Source organism: Cricetulus griseus, chromosome 8 (assembly GCF_003668045.3).
Source record: "Cricetulus griseus strain 17A/GY chromosome 8, alternate assembly CriGri-PICRH-1.0, whole genome shotgun sequence".
Taxonomy (NCBI): Eukaryota; Metazoa; Chordata; class Mammalia; order Rodentia; family Cricetidae; genus Cricetulus; species Cricetulus griseus.
This window is the reverse complement of record NC_048601.1, coordinates 84,946,717-84,971,647: the sequence shown is the minus strand read 5'-3', so window position 1 is coordinate 84,971,647 and position 24,931 is coordinate 84,946,717. Positions and strand designations below refer to the sequence as shown.

The 24,931-nt window shown below is 42.5% G+C and overlaps 1 protein-coding gene across 5 annotated transcripts in view; it reads right to left on the bottom strand.

The window, feature by feature from the left end:
- Positions 1-19,991, bottom strand: part of Pde1c (phosphodiesterase 1C) — a 258,046-nt gene extending 238,055 nt beyond the window's left edge. For all 5 annotated transcript variants that reach the window (XR_004771036.1, XR_004771037.1, XM_035448641.1 and 2 more), the window contains exons 1-2: positions 19,876-19,991; positions 2,067-2,093 (exon numbers count right to left, since the gene is read on the bottom strand). Coding sequence is in view for 3 of the 5 variants with exons in the window: in XM_035448641.1 (XP_035304532.1) it covers positions 2,067-2,093; positions 19,876-19,976 (128 nt within the window). In the remaining 2 variants the exon portion in view is untranslated. The remainder of the gene's footprint in view (positions 1-2,066; positions 2,094-19,875) is intronic.
- Positions 19,992-24,931: the final 4,940 nt, after the last annotated feature.

Genomic DNA, 24,931 nt, shown 5'->3' with positions numbered 1-24,931 from the left:
TAATGATTCTTCTTAGTTAAGGTGACTAAGACAGGAATAGTTGACCATGTCATTTGTAGGAAGCGTATTTGTTGTAAATGGTAGCACTCTTGTTCTGACTTGCATGCCACCATGACCTCCCAAGCCTGACTCTTCCAGAATTAATTCACCTTTCCTTAAAAAGGCCTGGGAAGATCCCATGACATTATTCAATATATAAAGTATTGAGTCTATGTGCTGTGAGAAAATAATTTCAGTTTCTATTTTAATCAACTGGAAGTTAAAGTGCACAGGATACCATGGCCCCTTCTCCCTGGTGCTATCATCAATAGTGTTGTGTGGGAAAAAATCAACTTCAAGGTTCACTCTGTAAGAACAGTTAGCAATATTTCATCCAACAACATTTTCTAGGAGGCAACAATATTTCAGGCATGTAGCAGATGAAAACAAAATACCGGAAGGTGTAATACACTGAGCAGAAAGAACAAAAGATGAAGTAGCTATGCAACACACAGAAGGCAGAAGTCTCAGAGCATTAACTAAGAGTGGGACCAGGTTTTAATCAGAGAGGAAGGAATAGCATAAGCTAGACACAGAGAGAAGTGTCAGCACGTCACTACAGGCAATCTCTATCCACGCCCTTCGTTGGTTTCCTGGGTAACTTTGAAGTTAAGCCATTTTGCTGTGCATCATTCCAGAGAAGCTCCTTGATGTACATGTAGTCAGTGACCCTAAATAAGCCTCAGATAAACATACGAATGAAAAGACAACCAAAGCTCTTCCTAAGAAACCACCTACCCACCCCTAAGCAGCTACAGATACTTTTAGAATTACCCCATAGTGGAAGTTTAGAGAGTAAGGAAAAGTGGCAAGAGATGTTGCTGGAAAAGTTAAAGAGGCCATAGAAGTCTGTGTATGCCATTATTATCCTATAGTTTTATGAAATTGAAATACTAAAATTATGCTGGATGAACCAATCTGGCATGGTGGCTCAGGTCTGTAATCCTGGCGCTAGGACAGCTGAATCAGGAGGATTGCCATTAGTTTGGGGCAACCTCCACTGCAGAGTGAATCGCAGGTCAGGTTAGGATACAGAGTGAGACCTTGCCTCAAACAAACATAATGAACCAATGAATGAAGTTTGGTATATGTGAAGTAAAGGGTATGCTAATTTTCTTCACTGTAGTATTTTGCCATGCATTCCAATATTAAAACATACTGGAGACTTTAAATGTACATCATAGGAAATGTGAATCAGTTCAAACACAGCGCACATAACATTTTCTAGGTTCACTTTATTATTCCATTATTTAGAGGTTCCGCTCACTTTTCCCAGGTTCACCACTTGCACACAGGCGCAAATACCCATGCCCTCTGTACCAGCAGGCACCATCTGCCGAAGGGCACTTCAACGGGAGACACCACACTCAAAGACTAGTTAGTCATACTGGAACCATAAATGAAAAGTATGCAGGTTGGAGTGTTGTACCCACATGGGACACGGCCGGTGTGCACCAAATAGCTTCAGGGTTCTTCATCAGAGTTCCTGCAAAGCACAGCTCAGAGCCAGGCCAGGCACTTGGGCATGCAGTAGGTATGGAGAATACAGTAGACCTTTCTATAGTCAAATCAAAAGGCTGCCATTGCTCTTAAGGCACTGTGTGCCTGCACATGTGGCTAGGCAGCATTTCCTCCTCCGTGACTCTAGTGCACGAGAACCAAAGTTCCTTTAAATTCTCTGCGCTCATCCCCAGGAAGCATCACCTCTCACCTGCCCACACAGTCCAGTCCCTTATTGGTCAAGGTTCTGGCAAAATCACTAGACAACACAGCAGTAACAAGCTTCCAAATCCACAGGGTCTGCTCGCATAAGCGGACCACCCACTGGGATACACTACACCTTGTAATCAATTTCAATTTAGAGCAGCAGCCATGACTGGGAGATAAAGTAGGCGAGTCACTACAGAGGACTCAGGGACTGTTTATTCCAATTCCAGTGCACCATAAGGCAAACCTGTGAAGAGCTGTATCACAACTCAGACAACCACAGCCCAGACAGTTCCCCTTTCCCAGAAAGATGAGCTTACCTCTGCGACGTTTTCTTATATTTCCTCCTGTAGAAAAAGAAGCATAAACTCATGTCAGAAAGGTCCGTAGGCAGGCGATGGGGGAGAAAATTACTTTAGCAGGGGCAGGCATGTGTGTCAACATTTCTGAGGTTTCCTTCTGTGTTGTCATTTCAGAGTCCAGCTGCCAGTCTGTGATTGTTATGTTGTAGTTTGGACAGGCAGAAACACATGTAGACTTCACAGAGAAAAGTGACATTTGGGGAGCTCAGTGGCTGTGCTCCTACGTGTTTCCCTTTGAAGGCAGTGTGAGATCCTGATTGAGGTCAGAATTAAAGACGACAAGATCCAGGTTCAGGCCTCAGCCTTTCCAAGATCCACCAGAGTACAGCACAGTGAGTAAAGGCTTATAAGAAGACTTTTGTCTGGTACACTTAATGGCCAATGCACTTTTACAGCTGTTATTATCATCTTCATCATCAATCAGTAAGAGTTTTTTAGTGAGGTGCACAGGTGCACACACAGGGGTGTGTGTGTGTGTGTGTGTGTGTGTGTGTGTGTGTGTGTGTGTGTGTGCTGGGAATAACATATAGTACCTCATTCATAATAAGCATATGTCTATTACTGACCTGCTCCCCAAAGCTAAAAAGTCCTATATGTCCTTTTTAAAATAGAGATATGTTACATAGTTAACCAGGAGATCAGAAATAAATTTTCAAAGAAGGATGAAATGGGAAATGAGGCTGAGAGAGAATCTGGAAGCAAATGATAACAGCAGCATCTATATTTGCTAAAGGTTTGGTTGAGGACTTTCCTGGGATGCAGAAGAGGCCCAGGTACAGTGTATCTCTGCTACTTCCTTGTCAGTTAACTTTGGGCAAATCTCATCTACTTTGGGATTCCTGACCTATCCGGTAGAAATGTGACACCTGCTCTGACTATTCTACCTGGGTCATAGTGACACTCAAGAGGAAAATGGCCTTACAAATATGTTGACCCAGTACCCCAGTGTTATTCACGATTGTGTCAGTTTTGTATCAGCTCCTAAGATCCTCAGCAGAGTTTGAGCAGACGCCTCAATGGAGAGAATCCAAGGAAAGGAAAACCTTGGGAGGAGGACCTGTCTCCTCATAGCATGTCTGAGTTTTCCTTTCTTGCCTTTTCTATTTAGACACTTCCCCAAACCAAGGCAAATTCCACACAAATAATGTCATGGCATTTGAGAGTCAGCATTTAAATAAAGCATTCAAAAACACTCAAGTTCATGGAAGAACTAAGGAAAGGCTGAAAAGTCACCCAAAGGCAAATAATAATAACCAGATAGGCACCCTTGGCCTCTGTTTATAATCCCAACTAATTCACCAGAAAAGAGCATCCACAGAGGCTTTCTTGGAAATCTGAAGAAGGCAGTCTGTGAGCCTATGACAGTGGGCTTCCACAGTGCCCTGTGTTATCCAAGGATGGTACAAAGGCACTGCTGGCAGAGGGAGTAGTGGTGGTGAAGGAATCAAAGAAGAATGGAAAGAGGAACTTTGTTTTCAGCAACTACTCATAATAACCATTTGTGTCTTATTAATCCCTCATAGTTTTCTGAACAAATTTATTCCTGAAAGAAAATAAGGCATACACCTAAAGTGGTATTTTATAATAGCAATTCTAAGCCATAGTTTAAGGATTTTAAATCTAATTTAATAACTTCACTGGCTAGGTGTCCTCAAATTCAGTTCTGTTGTAACTCATGTTTTAGTGTCCACATCAATGAAAAGGATGGAATAATCCCAGCTGGAAATCGGGTATTTAATTCACCAGGTATTGCCCCTGCCATGTGCTAGGCATTCCAAGTATTTGGTTTCCTCAGCCACTAGTTTTGAGCTTATGAGATTAGCAACCTTGTCACATGGACTTTTGCATCTGTGCAAAAGGCTTGCACATTAACCGACACAGGGTCAGCAGATTGCAAATATCCATTGGCCATGCAAAGGGACCCCTTGCAGCTGTCATCCACACAGGTCCAAATATGGCCTCTGCATTTGTTAGACCTAGGGAAAGGGAAACATAGTACTAATCCATTCCTAATATTCCTTAACTCCAGAGAATTGTTCTTGGCTGTAAAGAACAATTACAGGTGTTCCTTTCTTGTCTCATTTATCTAGACACTTCCCCAAATCAAGATGAGCCCCGCAAAAATAGTATCATGGTATTTGAAAGGCAGCATTTAAAATTCAGGAAGAAACTCTCAAGTCTATGAAAAACACTCAAAGTTCAATATTCAGGTCTTGTGACAGCGCAGCTGGTACCCAGACACTGATTCCTGCTCATCCTTCAGGTCTCAGTTGAGGTATCACCTCCTCACAGGGCTTCCCAAGCTGGATAAGCCTCCAGCTGTGTTTCTAGGTGGTCCATGTTCCTAATACAGTTGTTTAAGATTCCAACTGGTCCTGATATATTACCATGATGCCAAGAATCTGCTCCCTGTCTGCCAGCATCCTTCCCTTGCCTAACATGGCAGCTGTCCACACCATTTTAGTAAAATGCATGTACCTAGCAAGAAATAAAAATGCTTTGATCTTACTCCTTTAATTTACTGCAGATTTACTAGGAAAGTAAGGACATCTCTTATAGCCATGGTCTCTACACTTAGGTGAAAAGTAAGGAGGAGTCTGGGGAGCTAGCTCACAGTTGGGGAGGTCTATTTTTCCATTCTATTCCTGGAACTGCGAGTAACTTATTCAGATATCCTACAAACCCTAGAGAGTTTGAACCTACTTCATACTTCACCGAAGTGAAGCTCAAAAAAAAAATTAAACAACTAGTTAAGTAATTAAATTACTAAAAACCAGGCAAACTAACTCATTCTTCGGATATAGAGGCTTAAAGAGTCTGATCCAGAAAATACAATGCAGGTTTCAAAGAGTGTTGATGATAATTATGCAAAGAGGTTAAAAGATTCCAGCAGGAAGCTTAGACACTGGAAGAAAACCAGCCCAAGGGCAGAAAACACACAAGGGTCTTTCCATTCAAACACAGGAAATGAGCTGGAAAAGAAACCCAAGTTATTCCTGGCCTTTTGTTTCTGAAGAACTTCAGCAGAATTGGTCCCTGACTCACTGCTTGTGAGAACGCTATTGTTTTGGTTGGTTGCATTTACTTTAAATATGAGTTGTGGAAACTTGAAACAAGACAGCAAAGTCTCGAAGTTCACGTAGCTAGACTGAGCTGTCTTAGAAGGGACAGAAAGGCAGAAGGCCCTTTCTCGGGAATCTGGATAAAGGTGACAGCAGTGTGGGAGACAGAGCCTAAGAGGCAACAGGCCATTTTCATGAGGCTAGATCAGCAAAGAACTCAACTTCAAAAAAGTCCCAAAAAGCTGTGACAAGGAGCAAAGAAGATCAAAAATGACGTGGTTTGTTTGCATTTTGACAGCTGGGACTTTCCAGAGCAATAGGCACAGCTTCAGTCAAAAGTAAGCAGCAAGTACTCCAAAGTCAAGCATACTATTAGGGAATGGTTTTCTAATGCCCTGGATAAGTGAGAATGATTAAACATTGATGTTAAATTATAGAGCGCTTGGTAGTACCGTTCACTCTTCTAAAGTGCATATCTGAGCAGATGCCATACAAGTACCTCAACAATGAGGCGTCTAAATGAACTTAATATTCTAAAATGTTCAGATTTCACTTTAGGTTGATAGCAAGATACCACCCTGTTGGGCACAGTAATGTTGGGAACATGAGTAACTGAATACATAGCCAGATACAGAGTAAGAAGTCAAACTCTGCCTTCAGTGTACCCTGGTTTTCTGGGAGAGTGGCTCCTAGTGGAGACAAGCATGTCTTCATCTCTCCCTATGAGGCCATAGCCCTGAGGACAAACAGATGCAGATATCTTACTTCTCAGCCCTTGGTTCCTTCATGCAGGTGGAAAGTCGGACTTGGAGAAAAACAAAATACTTTTATAGCTAACTACATGTTCTCACACGGATCACATGTGTGTCACTGTGGGAAAGTGAACTGAGACAGAATGCCACAAATGGCTGTGAAATGAGCCAAGACCAGACTGATCATCTGATGCTTTTGTTTTGGTTGTTATACCTGGTGTAGCCTGGAAAGAAATGGATATAGCCAGACACTTTTGCTGGTTTCTTAAACCATTTGTACGAATTGTCTGGGCTTCTGATAATGGAGAGCCTTTGTGCATCTCTCTTTCCTCTCAGTAAGTCATTCCCATAATGTACACATGAAAACATCGGATTTCACACCTACATATACTGATTGTCTTCTGGCCTTGATACATCTGAATAACAAAATGCTGGTGCAAACACAAGTGAATTATGCTTCTCACACTTGCACTGAGTACCTAGGGCTGAGAGGGAAGACAATAAAGAGAGTCTCTTCTTCTACTAGTGTAAATGTCTCTTTTTCATTGTTATCACCTGTATTTATTTATTCATATGTATTTTTGTGGGAAATGCACCCATGCAACAGTGCATGTGTAGAAGTCACAGGAAAACTGGAGAGAATCTGGTCTACCATGTGGATCTCAGAGAAGAGCTACAAAATGAAATTCCACTTGCCCAAAGACTCAGGGCAGGACAAACATATAAATAAAGAAATGGCAAAGTTTTCCTTTAGCCTGGAGTAGTCCAGCTGCTAGTAAATTGTCTTGGGCTTTGTTATTAGTTTCTAGATTTTTCTGGTGAGTTTTCTATGGGAGAAAAAAAAAACATTCTTAGAAGTCATGCCCTCCTATCCAGGACAAACATCTCCCTCGTATATAAAATTCTAACATGATTAGTCAAATGAGATCCAATTCAAATGAAGGAAACCTTTGCCTTTGTGGCTTGAGGTTGGAGATGGTTGAAGAGAGGAATAGAAGGCTTATTCCAAATGGGACAGTAAGTAAGAATCTATTCTCTACTGATCCTGGAAGCAGATCCTCTGACTAGTACTGGCTAGAGGGTAGATAATGAATAACCTTTGAGGAGCAGCTAATATATTCCAAGTTAAGGAGCCACCCAGGAAGCCTGTGTGTAACTACCAATTCACAGTGACTCCACCGTGGCCCTTTTGCATCTCCTGTACTCTTCACATGAGCCAATCTCTTTATTGTTCACCCCCAACAGACCCTCATTTCTCTTCAGACAGCTGGCTAGACAGAAATCCAACACCATTATTCACGCCTGCTTCTCTCCTGATACTGGGTCAAAAAAGCTAGCTCTTGGATTATAGGGAATCCCCAAGTGAGACCTCTCCTCACAGAAAGCTGAGATCTTCCCTTGTTTGGAAGCAAGATTTTTTCAAACAGAGCAGGCTAACAACTTAGCTAAGATCTCATCGCTTAAATCTAGGCAGAGACCTAATGAGTGGCACCAAGGATAAGAATGGCAGGGTTTTACCTGAGGAAATAGAAAGTAAATGTCACACTTGTAGAAATCTGGTGGCATGGCTTTTTCATAAATGATTCAGATCTCTATCACATATTTACAAAACTTGCTGTGTAGTAAGTGCAGCAGAGTCGTGAGGAAGGAAATAGATTTCTGTGACCTCCTCCCTGGAATCCTGGCTCCTACTTAAATAACGGTCAGTGAGAAAGGTGAGAAGTCTCTTCAGTTTCTCTCACAGCACTGTCACAGTGAAGACAAATCCAAAGGATTAATACAAACTTGGTCTCACTCTTCACAGACACACCCCTATAATGAGGGAAGGGATGGGTGGGTTTGCTTTGACAAAATCATCTGCAGCTTGTGCTTCCAACTTTTACTTTGTGTTTCTCTCAGGTAGATTTAGTCACAATAAAGGCTGCATAGTCTGAGTTTAGTCACAGAATAATTTCCCTAAGACTTTCTTGCCCAGCCACCAGTATGCCTGTCTCCCTACCCTTCCCCATAGTCTTCATTAAAACCTTCTCCTGGCTCATATCCATTTCTGAGTAAATTCCAGCCCAGCCCATAGCTTCTTGGGAGCAGAGGGCCTTCCAAGTTCCTCTAAGATTTCTGCATCTCTCTGGACACAATTATGTAAGTCTCAGTTTTAAAAAGTGGCAAAATGAAGTGATTATCTAAAACATAGGGAACTAGCAGATGGATTCCTTGGACCCATCCAAGTTCTTCTACCAGGTGAAATCAGTAGATCCCTGGAAGCAAGTAGCCTTTGGTTCTAACTTCATTGAAACCATGTCAACTGGTAGATTGAAAGTTCTGTCACTTTTGGAAACCGCTCATCCCATGCAGTGGTTTTAAAGACAGGTTGAGAGGCCTAAACAATATTCATGATAATCAATCTGCTAAATGATTCTTGTATTTCAAACTGAGCACACAAGACTCTATAAATGAAGGTGTATCTAGTTCCTCACAGTTAGCAGTCAGGGTCTGCTAACAAAATCATTCAGCATGGTTCACATCACTGAATAAAGTCTATTTCATTGAGCCTAAGCTGACAGCATTACAGAAGCCTTCAGAGTCATCCTTATGACAGAGTCAGAGAGATGGAGTGATTTTCATGACATCATCCAGGCCTTTAGAGACAGATGTAGGGGTATTGCTCATAGACCAACTCTCACATAAGAGTGCTAAATTACTGAGCTGTAACTCAAGATGAATCCACATTTGATGCTGGAATCCACATTTGATGCTGGTCACATTCAAACGTGAAATCAGTCAGGCAAAAACCACCCTTTCTGAGATGACTAAGTACATAGATAATTGAGAAGAATGGAGAATTGGACTGATACCTACAATGTTTCTACACGAACAGAAGCCACTCAGAAAATATGTATCAAACTGCATTAAAAACCACAAAGCACCACAGAATGAACTGTAAAACTTCACAACCAACTTTTGGTTGTTTCTTCATATAAAAAAACAAACAACAAACAAAATAACAGTAACAAAAAAGACAGGCAGAGAAGTAGAGAAAGTGTTGGGATAGTAGTCTAAATTTGAAACCCTCTTAAGGCATCTGGAAGTGGTAGCTTTTAAAGATTAGTCTTTCACAACCATATTTGATATGTATCCAGAATATAGGAAGTGTCCTAGGTTTTTTAAGAGTTTGGGATGATTGGATTTTGGTTAAATTAGATTACTCAGAGTCCATTGGGCTTATAAATGACCAGACCCCTTCACAGTGTTCTGGGCTCTGGGTTTCAGGCTTCAGTTGTCTGGGTCTTGCCCTGTATTTCCCAGAAGGTCCCTGATAAGAGTCTCATCCTTTCACTTCTTGGGTCAAAATCCCTCTCTGTCCTTAGAATACTAGAAAGGACCCTATCTTCCTCCAGGCTTCTGTCTCCATTCCAAAGCCATGTTTGGGTGGGTATTATATACCAAACTGGAGAAGAAGACTTTCAAACAAGGCTGTGTGCTGTGGTTACTGCCTGGGTTTTCACATTATTTTGAACAAGAAAATGCCAATGAGCAATTATATAATAAACTCCTATTTCCTGCCTTCTATAAACCATTTGATCTTTGGTGTATTGTCTCATATATAGAGAGATGCTCAATATTAACTGAGCATCATTCAGACACACAAAGTTTTTCTTTTTCCCTTGTTGGGTTGTACATTATATAACCAATCAAGTTCTTTTTTTTAATCTTTGGACCCACTTATCAAATTTTCATGCTCCCACTGTAACTCCCTTCAGTGATGCTCTTAAATTGTCTCATATTCTGTATATCCAAAAGTGACCTCACCACCTGTGTTCCCCACTCAACCTGTATCCACCCACAACCAAGCCTGCAAACATGTACAAGTTCTCAGAGATTCTTTTCTAAGTGAAAAGCACCTGGAGAGCAAAATAAAAAAACCTGGCTTTGTCCTTACCCCATATTCAAGTCTTGTGGGACAAAATGCTCCCAAAGTCCTCTGGTCTCTCTGTATAGACAATAGAGAAGCTGGATCTGGCCTTTCTGGTGGGTGGCCAGGCTGCAGCCTTGAACCTCTCTTTGCTGTAGCGCCTTATCCCATATTTCTTTTACCTCAGAAGTGTTCATTTCTGAGAAACTGGGCTTGAATTCCTTTTCACACTCTTCCCTGACCCTTTTACTCAACTAATCTTCAGTTCTTTGTGTCTCAGATTGAGTTTCACTACTTCAGAGAATTCTTCTGAGTCCTGGACCTGGTTTTGATCCTCTTAGCCATTTTCATAGCTTACTTTCTTTCCTTGCAACTTTCATCAGTGTGAATTGCCATTTCTGGAAATCTTGCTAACATTTCTCTCTACCTTTAGACTGAACATCCACTTAGAGAGAAAGCCTTTGTCTCATTTCCTGGTAGATCTCAGTGACCAGGCACACAGAGATAGGGAAATGTTTTCTGAGTGAATGGGTGACCACTGAGTTCTCTGTAGATTGATGAATGAAAGCCATTGTCTGACTTTCGGTTTCATGTCTTGGTTGAATTACTCTCCAACTTTTCCGTAATTTTACTATGTAGAAAAAACTTCAAATTGAACTCATTAAGGTTCATTAGTTTTGTTTAATAACAGTTGTCAAGAAGACTTTAAATAAAGAACACTCTCCAATAAAAGCCTGAAGAAACTAATTCATTAATAGACTCGGTATTCTTTTCTCCAAAAAATAGTGTTCATTGGTTGCAGAATTCACCTTTTGTTACTAAGGTTAAATGGTGGCAGCCATCTTCAAAGTTGTCACATTTTATATGCTTCATATTGATCAATAACCTTAGTTAATTCTCAAAAGGCTGCAATAGAGGTCTTAGATGCCCCCTCCTTCTATATAGAGAAACAAAAGAAAACTAGAACTGGAATACAGAAACCTCTCTGCTTAGGGCTGCTTCCCAACTGCCACAGTCATGTGCAAGTCTTGGCCCAAAGAATATGCACACAGCTGCCAAATATTGGGCTATAATTAGCTAATAAGCCAGCACAAATAACTTAGGATAAGAAGCAATGATGTACCATTAAATAGTATTAGTATTCAAGTGAAGAAAATGCACTCTTAATGTGAGGTCCTAGTGTCACACTTGATACTCACCACTTTCTCGTCTGGTATACAGGGAGACTTCTTTTTCAAGTCTTTGATATATTAGTAAGAGAAAGGCTACTCTGAATCTGGCATTTGGTATCAGTATCATTCAGTTAGCATCTAACTATTGCCCTGTCTTTTAGTGTTGTTTTTTTAACATTTTGTATATATAAGAACTTTCTGGAACTTGAATGTGGTATCTCAAACCTACAACCCCAGCACTTTGAAGGGTGAAGCAGAAAGATAAGAAGTTTTCAGCCAGTTTCAGCTATGTATCAAGTTCCAGGCCATCCTAGGCTATATGAGACCTTCTATTTTTTTAGATCCTTTCTGGTCACCCTAACCAGACTCTTAATGAGGGCTGATAGCCTCACATCACCTTTCTAAACTGGTGCCCAGGTCAGACCCAGGAAAAATGTACTGGCCACCTGACATTTTAGTTAATAAGACACTTGAAGGACCCATTCATACACGGAATGCATGGTCTGGGAAAAAATAAACAGCACATTTGTAAATAGTTCTAGAATGGCTTCTCTGATGACACTTGGATCAGTGCTCTCTTCCCTGGGTCACTTACGTGAGTGGCTTTGACACACAGCCAAGACTCTCAAAAACACAGCTCCCAGCCAAAGTTCCCTCCATATATAATCCATGTTGTAGTCACTAACAGCTACTGGGACATTCCAAAGGCCACTAAGTCAACATGTCTACACTTAAAGTACACATTCTTATCTGAGTGAATCCCAAGACCTTGGCACCAAATTCCCTGACACATCCAAGCCAGAACAGGGTCAGGAGGTAATTTCTCCTTGTCTTGCTTACTCTGCTCTAACTCTACATTTTGTCAGTTCTCAATTCCATTGCATACCTCATGCAGGCATTGTTCCCAGCTCTCTCTTGACCTCTAGTCTCACCTGTAAGATCTCTCCTATACTTCACCCAGACTTATCAACCTGAAATTCAAATCTCACTGTATTACTCAGAAGCTTCACAGACATCATCAATTCCTTAGAATTGAGAAGACCAAGTATAAGCTCCTTTCAAAACAAACAAAAAAGACCTCTCTGTGTGGTATGAAAGTGGCAAGAACACAATTTCTTATTAAGTGGTGCAGTGTATTCAAATAGTCACTTCCTTGAAGTATAATTACCTTTAATAAAGAGTAATATTTTAAATCCCATGTTGCTCCCTGGTACATGCCTTGTTTTCTGGCATCATCTCACTCTTCAACATAGCTGTACCTTTATGCCCAATGAGCACTCCATTCCTGAATTCTCTCTATCCCTCACTACTCTGTGAGCCACAAGAGGATGCTGCCCACCTTTTAAAGAAAATAATAAGGCTTTTAAGGATCAGTATGTAGAAGAAGTTAACTATGTTCTCTTCTCCAGTGACCTGGGAGCTTTCTGTCCAGTGGAACCGTGTTAATAACAGCAAAGAGGTCCCAAGGTGACCAGTGTTTTGAGAATTATCAATGGAAGATAAGCAAAGAAAACCTCACTAAGTTTCACACCTACATCTCTAACTAATACAGGTAACTTTGCCAGAAGACCATGTGAACAATTCAAAACTCAGGACAAGCTTATTCTGGGCCAAAGCGATGGCTTCTTGTGTGTCCCACATTTTGCAAAAGGCTCCCCTACCTGAAAGATCTTTTCTGGCCTCCAGGGAAGAGGTCACTCTCCCTGCATTTCCCTCTAATTCCAATCATCACTCTGGGTATTGGTGCCACTCTCTCCATGACCTGGGAAGGTCAGATAGGAATCTTATCCACTTTTGCATACCATAATGTGACAAAGGTACTGGTACATAACAGATTCCCAGTAAATGTTAGCTTGGCAGCTTCATGTTTCCAAAACACTAATTACACTGTTTAAAAATTCAGATGAGTATAAAGAAAATGTGCTTAAGTCAATGTGCAAACGCAAACGCCTAGCTATCTTTGGCTAGAGCTTGCTCCCCACTCTTCCAAGGATCTGTAAGGTTTCAGTGAAGAGTGTTTTAGAAAAAGAAAACCCAAAACAACCTAAGCAAAACAGAACCTAACTGTTCCATGCAGCCGGGACAACCAACAGCATCAGAAAAATAGCTGCAGGGACAGAACCTGGGATCCCTGCTCTACCTTTCCATCCCTGCTTCGCTCTGAAGGTTGGCTGGTTGTTTTCTATCAGAAGAAAATCCTTTTCACTAAGATAACAGGAAATGAATCATGGTAGTCACCAGCAAAGTCCAGAAATGGACAGAATTAATCTCCCAGGGCCAATACAGAATGTCAGCAAGAGACTCCATGTTCCTGTTTGAGATTTATGCTTATGGAGACCTACTGATCTTAGTGACATAAGATCCTAGCTTTTACAGCTCATACTACAAGAGCCCAACCCTGTGATGGGGTTTAGGAGACAGAGTGGCAAGCAATCCCTATTACCAGAGTAAGGGAGTGGAAATTTGTGCTGGAGAGAAAAAAAAGCAATAGATTCCCTAATCTACTAACATAGGAGCAAGTCATATACTGCCTTCATATCCATGTTATTTTAAACAATGCAAGAAATACAACATAGGACATTGCATAATAATAAAATTTATTATACTGCCTCATGGTTGGGCAAGATGAATGAGAGGCCAAAACATAATTATGACAGCAAGTGGCAAGGAATAAGTGGAATGTGTCCTCTTACATTCAGTTAAAACAAAGTGCAGTGTAGGAACACCTTCTTGTCATTGTGTGGCAATTTGGCAACAGAAAACCTGTAGGATCAGGACCCAAGGCACTGGTCATGACTCGCTTGTTCAAACTCAAGCAGCCACAAGGTCGCTCATATCATCATGGCATAAAGATATCCTACACTTCCCAATGGCAGAGCTGTTGTCAACAAGGTTCCTTGGAGTGGTGCATTAAAATCCCCTGTCTGTTCCTATAGAGGACAGCAATGGGCCAACAGCCCTTGTGTACAACTGAAGTTTATGGGAAAGTGACAGTGAAGCTACTCTCAGATGAATACTCAGATAGCAACCTAGAGACATGTTAACTTATGAAAGCTCAGGTGTGCAACATTTCTTCCTTCTGGTTTAGATGATTGGAAATCTTTGTGTAAGAGGTGGTAAAACTGCAGAAGGCGGCTAAGGAACTTGATTCACTGTGGGCCTCTCTGCAATTGCATGCATCCCTTCAATCTAGGGACAGAGAGTCAACCATAGCAGTAATGCCTCCATTGCTATAATCACAACTAGGGTAAATGATGTTTAAGACATTTCTAATGTTCCATGAACTGCTTGCATATTGACAATATTATAAGGGCTAAGAGTTTTGCCTAATTCTCTCCTTGAGAAACAAACAAAATTATTCTAGGTTTCATGAAAGTGTGAATAATTTATCATGTACCTGGAGAGGCCCATGAGCAAAATGGACAAAAGAAAAATTAAAAACCTCCTTTGAATGTCCGGAGGCATCACCATCCCTGACTTCAAGCTCTAGTATAGAGCTATAGTCCTAAAAACATCTTGGCACTGGCACAAAAATAAACAGGTAGACCCATGGGATCAAATTGAAAACCCTGACATGGACCCACAAGCCTACAAACACCTGATTTTTGACAAAGAAGCCAAATTACACAATGGGAAAAAAGCATCTTCAACAAATGGTGCTGGCATAACTGGATGCTGGCAAGCAGAAAACTGCAGATGGATCTATATCTATCACCATGTATAAAACTTAATTCCAAATGGATCAAAGACCTCAACATAAATCCAGCCACACTGAATCTTTTAGACGAGAAAGTAGGTGGTACCCTTGAACGAATTGGTACAGGAGACCACTTCCTTAACATAACACCAGTAGCATAGACACTGAGATGGACAATTAATAAATGGGACCTCCTGAAACTGAGAAGTTTCTGTAAGGCAAAGGACACAGTCAACAAGACAAAACAGCAGCCCACGGAATGGGAAAAGATCTTCACCAACCCCACATCTGACAGAGGGTTGATTCCCAAAATATACAATGAACTAAAGAAACTAGCCACAAAACACCAAATAATCCAAAAAAAGTGGGGTACAGAACTAAATAGATGATTCTCAATAGAGGAATCTAAAATGGCTGAAAGACACTTGAGAAAGTGCCCAACATCCTTAGCCATCAGGATTTGATTTGAAATGCAAATCAAAACAACTCTCAGATACCATCTTACTCCTGTCAGAATGGCCAAAATCAAAAAACCAATGACAGTTTATGCTGGAGAGGATGCGGAGAAATGGAACACCCCTCCACTGCTGGTGAGAGTACCAACTTGTACAGCCACTTTGGAAATCAGTATAGTGGTTCCTTGGGAAAATGAGAATCAGTCTACCACAAGATTCAGCAATTCCACTCTTAGGCATATACCCAAAAGATGCACATTCACACAACAAGGACATCTGTTCAACCATGTTCATAGCAGCACTATTTGTAATAGCCAGAACCTGGAAGCAATCTAGACGTCCCTCAACTGAAGAATGGATGGAAAAAATGTGGTACATTTACACAATGGAGTACTACTCAGCAGAAAAAAAAATGGAATCTTGAAATTTGCTGGCAAATGGATGGAACTAGAAGAAACCATCCTGAGTGAGGTAACCCAATCACAAAAAGACAAACATAGTATTTACTCACTCATATGTGGATTTTAGACATAGAGTAAAGAATTACCAGCCTATAATCCACACCACCAGAGAAGCTAGTAAACAAGGAGGACCCTAAGAGAGACATACATGGTCCCTCAGAGAAGGGAAAAGGGACAAGATCTCCTGAGCTAATTGGGAGCATAAGGGAGGAGAGAGGGAGTTAGGAGAAAGAGAAAGAGACGAGGAAGGGAGAGGAGGACATGAAGACCGTCAGGGGAAGAATAGAAGAGATCAAGAAAAGAGATACAATCATAGAGAGAGCTATTATAGGTTTAAAAAGAAATCTGGCACTATGGAAATGTCCAGAGATCTACAAGGTTGACCCAACTAACAATCTAGGCAACAGTAGAGAGGCCATCTTAAATGTCCTTCTCCAATAATGAGATTGACGACTACCTTATATGCCATCCTAGAGCCTTCATCCAGTAGCTGATGGAAGCAGAAGCAGACACCCACAGCTAAAAACTGAGCTGAACTCTGGAATCCAGTTGCAGAGAGGGAGGAGTGATGATCAAAGGGGTCAAGACCAGGCTGGAGAAACCCACAGAAACAGCTGACCTGAACAAGGGGGAGCTCATGGACCCCAGACTGACAGCTGGGACACTAGCATAGGACTCTTCCAGACCCCCTGAACATGGATGTCGGTTTGGTGGTCTGGTTAATCTGTTGGGCCTCTAGTAGTGGATCAGTACTTATCCCTAGTACAGGAATGGACTTTGGGAGCCCAGTCCACCTACAGGGATACTCTCTCAGCCTAGACACATGGGGGAGGGCCTAGGCCCTGCTCCAAACGCTATGACGGACTGTGAAGATCCCCATGGAAGGCCTCACCGTCCCTGGGGAGCAGAAAGGGAATGGGATGGTGGGTTGGTGGGGGACAGGGGATGAGGGGAGGAGAAGGAACTGGGATTCACATGTAAATTAAGATTGTAATTTAAATAAAAAAAGAGAAAAGAAAAAGAAAAATCCTCCTTTGTAGAACTCATATTCTAGATTGAGAATCATACAATAAACATCAAATGAATAAGCACTTCAGATAGAAGTTTGGGATATAGAGACACACTGATAGGTTGAAATGGAGGGTGCATTGTCCTCTGGATTGCCTACATGGTGGTTTCTTTGTGGGTAGTAGACCTAGCAACCTTTTTGGTTGTTGGTACAACCCACTCCTCAGCAGTAGAGCAGAGGGTGGTATATGATGGGAACAGAAAGAGAGAACCTCAGAAAGCACAGCACAGGATTCATCCCTGACTCATAGCTTTGCACATCTTACAGACCCAAGGTTAGACAACGATGTCCATTAAATTTGTTTGATGCCATCTCAAAAGACAGCATGCTGAAGGCTGTGTCAAGTACATATTTGCCTTCGTTTGCATACTAAAGTGTTCACGTTGTAGTCCTGCTTTTGACATCTAGTGACTGAACACATCTATGTACTCTGGAGGAACAGCAAGGGCAAGACACACAAAATAACTGTCCCAGTGAGCCTTGCATCCTAATGAAGGAGAAATGAAAATTCACCACTAAATCAAATAGGGGAGAAAGTGTCATGGAGCTGAGACTAGATAACACTAGATAATCCAGAGCTCACACAGCTCTCAGACCAGTCAAAATAAATCTCTGACCACCTGTGGTCACTTATAAAGTCCTGTCTGTAAGAGTGTCAGGGTAATAAAGTGATATGAAAATCCAGCTATGTGGGAAACCAGCATGGGACTGATCCAGACCCCCTGAATGAGGGTTTCAGTTAGGAGGCCTTGGCAATCTATGGGGCCTCTGGTAGTGGACAAATGGACTTTGGGAGCCCATTCCACACAGAGGGATACTCTCTCTGCCTAGAGGCATGGGGGAGGGCCTGGGCCCTGCTCCAAAGGAAATGACAGGCTTTGAAGATCACCCATGGAAGGCTTCACCCTCCGTGGGGAGAAGGGGAGGGAGAGGGAGCTGGGATTGACATGTGGAACAAGCTCGTTTCTGATTTAAATTTAAAAAAAAAATAAGGAAAAAATCCACCCCCCCCCCCGCCAAAAAAGAAAATCCAGCTATGGCTACTGGCTCTTTCTAAAATGTTGAGGGGTCGGGGCAGGGGGAGCAGCTTCCTTTCTCTTGCTGACAGTCTGCTGTGTGGACAAATCCACACAGTCCAGTCTCCCAGGGATTTCCATGGTGTCGATTGTAAGGCATTATCCAGAGTTGTGGAAATGAGTATATGCCTTGGTTGCAAGAGTCTTATCAGAAATTGATGCTTTGTTGAAATAAATAAATAGGTACATAAATAAGTAAAGAAATGTGGTAGGATGAATGGTAAAAGAATCAGCATAGTGGTTTTTTAAAAAAAAATACATTATAGCGATAAATACCTTTCAAATTGTAAAGTGGGACTGAGAGTTTAGAGGGTTGAGCAAAAGGGACTCCTCAGGAAAGGTGGGGGAAAGAATTAGAAAAGGCACACTTGGGTGAAGAACCAATTCACGCCTTCTAAGGCACCCTGAGGCCTGGGCAGATTCAAAAGACTAGAAAATCCAGCTAGGGCTATATCACACTTCACACCGCCACACTTTGAGGAGTGAAAGCTCTCAGATAAGAAACTGAGAAAGCTACAAGACAGTGTGGTGTAAAGCTAAACTCTTCTCATACAAGTTCCCACCTGAGCTGTGATGATCTAGCCAGATGCTATCCCTAGCCTCAGTGGCTTGCCGGAATGGCTTTAGCTCATAAAGCAGCCAGAGAAACAGTTCTGGAGAAGTGGGCAGGAATCCCTCTGGCTCGGAAGGCAAGAACACTAGCCTAACACTGCTTTCACTGGGCACACCTCGGCCTCGGGTTTTGTGGACACAACAAACATTCTGTGTGTGGCACAGTATGACAAGCTTATCACTCAGGACACTGAACATGAGCTTTCTGTAAACACAGCTCTGAAAAGGGCTTCCACATAAGTCACCTAAGCTGTCAAAAAAGTCTGTCATCTAGGGACCAGCTATCCAGGTAAGCTTACAGTCTCCACTCATATCAGCTACACAAGTCAAAACAGCAAATTCCTTGCCATGGTGTCCTACAAAATCATCGACAATGGGCTTGCTTCCATTCCAAGAAGAATGCTTGTTATGAAGTATAACCCTGGATAGGGACCCTCTGAAGAAATGAACACAAATTTATTGTCTCCCCTTGGCAATTCTGAATATCCTGTCAGGGTGTGTGGTCTCTCCTAAGCTAAACTCAGTACCTTCTTGATTGGTTTGGTTCTGCTTCTTGAATGTATGCAGGCTTTCAAATGCAGTAACGGCAGACAGACACATGGCTAGGCGCTGTGTTCTCCCGCTGTCCTTGTAAGTTCGGAAAACCCATGGATAGCTTTTAATGTTATACTAGATCACTGAAGTCACACACCTGATACAATAAGCAACTGTGTGACAGCCGAGGAGCGATCACTGTGACTCCAGCTAAAATGACCAACTAACTCCTTATTAATGAATGTTTAGAGAAAAGGAAAGTAGACTCTAAAGTCACCTCTGTCATTGGCAACTAAACCAGAAAAAGTGCAGTGAAGAGACTGAAGTGCAGAGCTCTGTCTGTATAAGCCCAGGTAGAACTCTTGGACACTGGGTTAAGAATAAACACCCCTTTGTGTTGTTCCCAATGCATATCTAATGGGCACTTTCTCCAGGATAGCCCACCCATCTCACAAACATATTCTGCCAGGGAGATTCCTAAGAAAATATCAGAGCCAAGGGCTCACCAGGGGTTAGCTAGGGAGAGGGCCATGAGAATTATCAACAAGAGTGCATGTTGAGCCTGAACAGTTACTAAGACATTAGATGATCCACCAACATGCTGGCAAGCAGTCCACAAAAGAAATTTCTAGTTAAAAGTCCCTCACTAAAGTCCCCAAACTTTTCTCCCTGGGCAAATGGACCAGAAACACCTCCTTTCTACTCGTACTACAAGTGTCTACTCTTGAGGGTATGTCCTGCCCCTTCCCAAAGAAAACATGACTTAGCGACAGCAAAGCACAAGGACAGAAAAGCAGCCCTCCGTGCCTTAGAAGGCATCCTTGACTGTAGTTTACAGAGACAGTTGCGGAACTTCTGCTCAGTTCAAGGGGCATGCAATAGCAGGAAGAAGTGGCGACTGTGGACATGCAGTAAAATGGGGATGAGAGAGGTAGAGAGAGCAAAGGGAGTCAGTAGGTTTACTTACAGCCCACGGAGCCGAAGCCAGATTTTCTCGATCTGCTCTGGTTGCAGGTGTTTCAGAGAGTTGCTCTCAAATTCTTCAATCTCCTTGGTTGGAGACTCCATAGCTGCAGGTTCTCACTGGGGGTGAGGTGGAGAGAGTTTGTGTAGTTCCTTCCCAGCCTCCTCCCCTCTCTGGGTCCAGCCCAGCGAGTCTTTCAGTCACTTTGTCACTTCCCCTGCAGCGTCCCCTGAGACGGTTCAGAGAAGGCTAGGATCACAGGGGACTCCGGCTCCAGGTGCGCCCTGGAGGCAGCTGTGGAAACCAGCCATGATGCCCGCTACTGCCAGGGGCAGGGATAGCGACTGTGCGTCGGTCCTGGAGAAAGCACCTCGGTCTGTTCAGGTTCTTTATCCCCTTAAACAAAGCCGAAGCTCCTGGCAGCCCCGGCAGGATTTGGAGGCAAAGGGAGAGCTGGGTGCTAAAGAGGGAGCAGAAAGTGAGGAGCTGGGTGGAGTAGGCTGAGCCTGAGCTGCAGGATGAGCCATGGAGTGGTTCAGACCCCTACTCTGCTCCACCCTGCACCCAGCCTGCCCCGCCTTAGTGCCCCTCTGTCGCCTCTCACCAGCAGCCCTGCTGACAAGCAAGAACTGACAAGTGAGAAAAGTCGTCTGTCAGAGCCGAGCTAGTGCGACAGGGCTGGCACCCCTTGTGAGGAGGGAGGGGACACCACTGTTAGCAGGGCAGGAATTCCACACTTGCCCCAGCAGGCAGCCCCAGGCCACCCACCCCTATGCCCTGTAATGATGGCTGCCCGGCCGCTGCATAAAGAACAAGGCTCTGAGCCCCAAGGAAGCGAAGTCTGGGGCTGGCTTCTCTGCACAAAGCCCGGGTGTTTCCTTACTAATGAGATTGATTCACATTCATTCTCTCTCTCTCTCTCTCTCTCTCTCTCTCTCTCTCTCTCTCTCTCTCTCTCTCTCTCTCTTCTTTCTCCCTCCCTCCCTCTCTCCCTCCCTCCCTCTCTCCCTTCCTCCATCCCTCCCTCCCTCCCTCAAAAACACAAATATTACAACAGAAGTTTCTCAGATAATGCCACAAGCCTCCTAGGCGTCTCTGCTGGGTGCTTGCTAGGCAGCTGTTGACTTTGGCAGTCTGTCAGCTCCACACAGCTGCACCACACTGCTAGATGGTCCCCTTGGTCATGCACAATGTCAATAACATAATTGCCCAGCAGAATAGGACCAGGTCGGAAGGCACAAAGAGCCTAGGGTTAGGGATCAACTTAAAGATGAGGACAACTTTTTATTGGTCAAGTAAAGTTCCATTCATGAGACATTGGCAAAGAAATAAAATGATGGTATCTACTGTCTATTTGCTCCATCCATCTGGTAATTAGCAGTCATTTTCCAGGTATTGTCCATATACTCTAGCAAAGATACCTAGCTAGATCTGAAGAAAACAAAAAAACAAAACAAAACAAAAAAAAACTTGTCCCCCTCATTTGTCACAGATTCAAAAATCACTCTACTAGTCCATTCTTTAAGGTGTTCAGGAAGCGCATCTATACTGAGTTAAAGTGTTATTACTAGGCAAAGATAACATTAAACAGCTGCTGTATATTCATGTGGTGATCATTTACCTGAAAAATTCACCCAGCTGAGAACAGTGACTTAGGACGTGAGATGCCAAAAAGGGAAATACTTTGGTAACTTGCTTGTGGCTAGGAGACAGAAGTGTGGTCCTCAAATATGGCATTTCTGTTAGCTCATGTGCCTTGAGTGGCTGGCTGTCCAAATTCAGATATTTTCTAACCATGCCAGTACAAGCACCAAGTACTGGAAACTTCCTCCAGTCCAAGTGCTGTGCTAAGTACTGGAAACCTCTTCTGGTCCAAGTGCTGTGCTAAGTACTGGAAACCTCTTCTGGTCCAAGTGCTGTGCTAAGTACTGGAAACTTCCTCTGATCCAAGTGCTGCTCTAAGTACTGGAAACCTCTGGTCCAAGCACTGTGCTAAGGGCTCCTTGCTCAAACAACAGCTCTGTGGGTCAATTATTTTCACCCCTCTACAATAAGAAAATGGAAGCAGCAGGAAGTTACCTGCTAGAAAGAGAACCAAACAACCAGAATTGGAGTTGATCATTATCTCATCCTCACAAATGTGTCTCTGTCACAAGATCACATTTTCTGAATGTTCAAAGAGACAAATTTATGCACAAAGATTTCATATGTCCCTTCCACCTGTACAATCATTTGAAATCATGTAGAGGGATTTGGAAAAAAAGAAGGCAGATATTACTGGATTTGATTAGGTCAAAGAAAGCCAATTTTAGAAGGAAAATAAACATGCTTTCATTACAATCTAGTATATGGAAGAAAAGACAAGAAAAACTTAATAAAAAGCTGCCAAGACAAGATTTTGTACCTTGTTAGATATTTTTAAAACTGCATGTACAATAGAAAGTTGATAAAATATATAAATTTGCCTTATTTTAGGCCAATGATAATTTTTAAAACTGGAAGTGTCCTGAAAGATAATTTGATTTTATTATTATCAAAGTTTTTTCACCAATAGAGAATTTCAAATAATATCTGTCTTATAAGAGATTCCAATGTATTCCTTCACTTGAAAACATGAAGGTGGGGCCACTCCGGGTGTCTGGGTGCAAGGAGTCCTTAGTTCTTGGGGCTTCTGTTCCCTGCCTCTCTTGTTTGTCAGCTTGCTACCTGGCCTACCACTTCACAGATGTGAAAAACAGAAGCAAGTCTGCCATAAGGGAACTCAGGAATCCTTGCCTCCTAGCTCCTTATCAAGTTCTCTCTAACCCCCACAGTAGGAAATCTGTTTTAATTGACACGTTCACGTTTTCTGTGTCTTGTCTAGCCAATGAAAAGGCAGGATGCTGGACAGTTGAAGCAACACTGTGAATCACAATTTCTAGTGGCATTTCATTTGGAAGTAAGAAAATAAATAGATGCAAACTGACCCAGAAACAAAGGTTTAGATGCCATAATGCTGCTCACAACTTTACACTGAAGGCTAACTTCTGAAATAACTTCCTAACTCAGCTTTTTAGTCAGACTCTAGAAAAGTCTCACATAAGCAAAGATTCATTTAAGAATCACTCACACAAGCATCCATATACAGATATTTATGAATGTACATCATACATACCTACATACATGCAGAGAGCCAACAACTTAAAGCATCCCCTGCTCAGTATTCATGAAGCAATCTAGCCCAAGTACTTACTACCAACAGTTTCACTAATAGCACGAAGCACCATAAACTATTAGAACGCTTCCAAACGTTTTTGTCCCAAGCAGAGCTCAAAGAATACTTGGACGATTTTTGTCAGGTGGGAAGCCAAACTTTTGTGGGCATGCAGGAATGACCTCTCAGATGCCTTCCGTCTCTAAGATTTGATACTATGAGCACAGCACCTATCAGTTATTGAGAACTAGCATTTGCCAAGCAGCTTGCTAAGCATGTCACAGGTTGGTTCATATACGCATTAAAACATATTTCTATATAAAATTAAAACTACATTGAGATTCCATCTCAGCCTGGGAATGGTGACAATTAAGGAAATAACAAAAACAAAGGAATGCAAGGAAGAGGAGAAAAAAGAGCCCTAAAATACAGCCACCAGGGAACTCAGTATGGAGGTCCCTCAAAAAGAGCTACTCATGAGCCAGCTGTAACAGTTCTGACCATTCACCTGAAAGACTGGAGTCAGGACATCACATAGATTCTCATACATCATTTACTGCAGCGCTATCCATAAGAGCTAAGTATATAACCAATCTATGTGTCCATCCGCAGAGGAACAGATGAAGAAAATGTGAGATACATATACAATAGAATGTCACCTGCAGGAAAACGGATGTAGTGACTAGAGATTATCATATTAAACAAATTGAGTAAGACTCACAAAGACAAAGGCCACATTGTGTCTCATTTGTGAATGACAGATTTCATATAGAAACAGAATTTTGTAGGTAAGTGTAAGACAGAAGGAAAAACAAAACTAACTCTCTCTGGGGAATGAAGTGGACTAATTCCCCAGCAGGAGCAAACACAACTGTAATGTGAAACCTGGCAACGTTCTTAGGAAACCCAGCAGTGTGTACAATGAATACATGTCAACACAATACTTCTGCATGGCTTTGTTGTGCCCACTGGCACCAAAGACGTGTCAAAGTTTCCTGAAAGATCAAAGCCAAGAGTTCCAAGACCCAGAGCAGAAGGCAAAGCTCAATCTCTGTTCTCCATACCAGTCTACCTCCCTGGGGATATAGAAAGGGAGGAGTGGAGCCAAGACGGGGATGGAGAGACCTGCAGAAACAGTGGACCTGACCTACTGATAGAATGGAGACCCTAGTCATAAAGCTGGGGAAACAGTATTAAACCAAACCAAGCCCTCTGAATGTGGGTGCCAGCACAAGGCAGTCTATGGGACCTCTAACAGTGGAGCCAGTCTTTATCCCTAGAGCACAAATGGACTTTGGGAGCCCATTCCCTATGGAGGGATACTATTGCAGCCCATATACAGCAAGGAGGGTCTAGACCCCCCCAAAACAATATGACAGACTTTGTAGATCCTTGGTAGAGGGCCTCACTATCCCTGGGGAGAAGTGGGGGGGAAGGGGTTGGTGGGGAATATGGGAGGAGGGGAGGGCGAGGGAATGGGGGGTGGATATGTAAATATGAGCAATTAAAAATAATTTTAAAATGTCAAAACAAAAGAGAGACGAGTGGAAAGAAGCATGGTAGACAGCATAGATGAGAGAGATCACTGTGGGGAGTACAGAGAGCTACAGGGCGCAGGTGACATTTGAACTGGATCTTGAATGTAGATCCATAAAAGTTGTTTTCATAGAAAGTAGTTGAAGGCAGATGATTCCATAGAGAGACTAGGTGTGAGTAGCTGTACATGTAACTAGGAGCAGTAGCATAAAATGTTGGAAGGGGTCTGTCAGCCCCTTGTAGCCAAGATGCTTGAAGGACTTGAGAAACCAAGGGTAGTTCTCAGAAAGAGGGTCCGTCATATCATGTGTGGAGGGTGTCTGCTAGCCA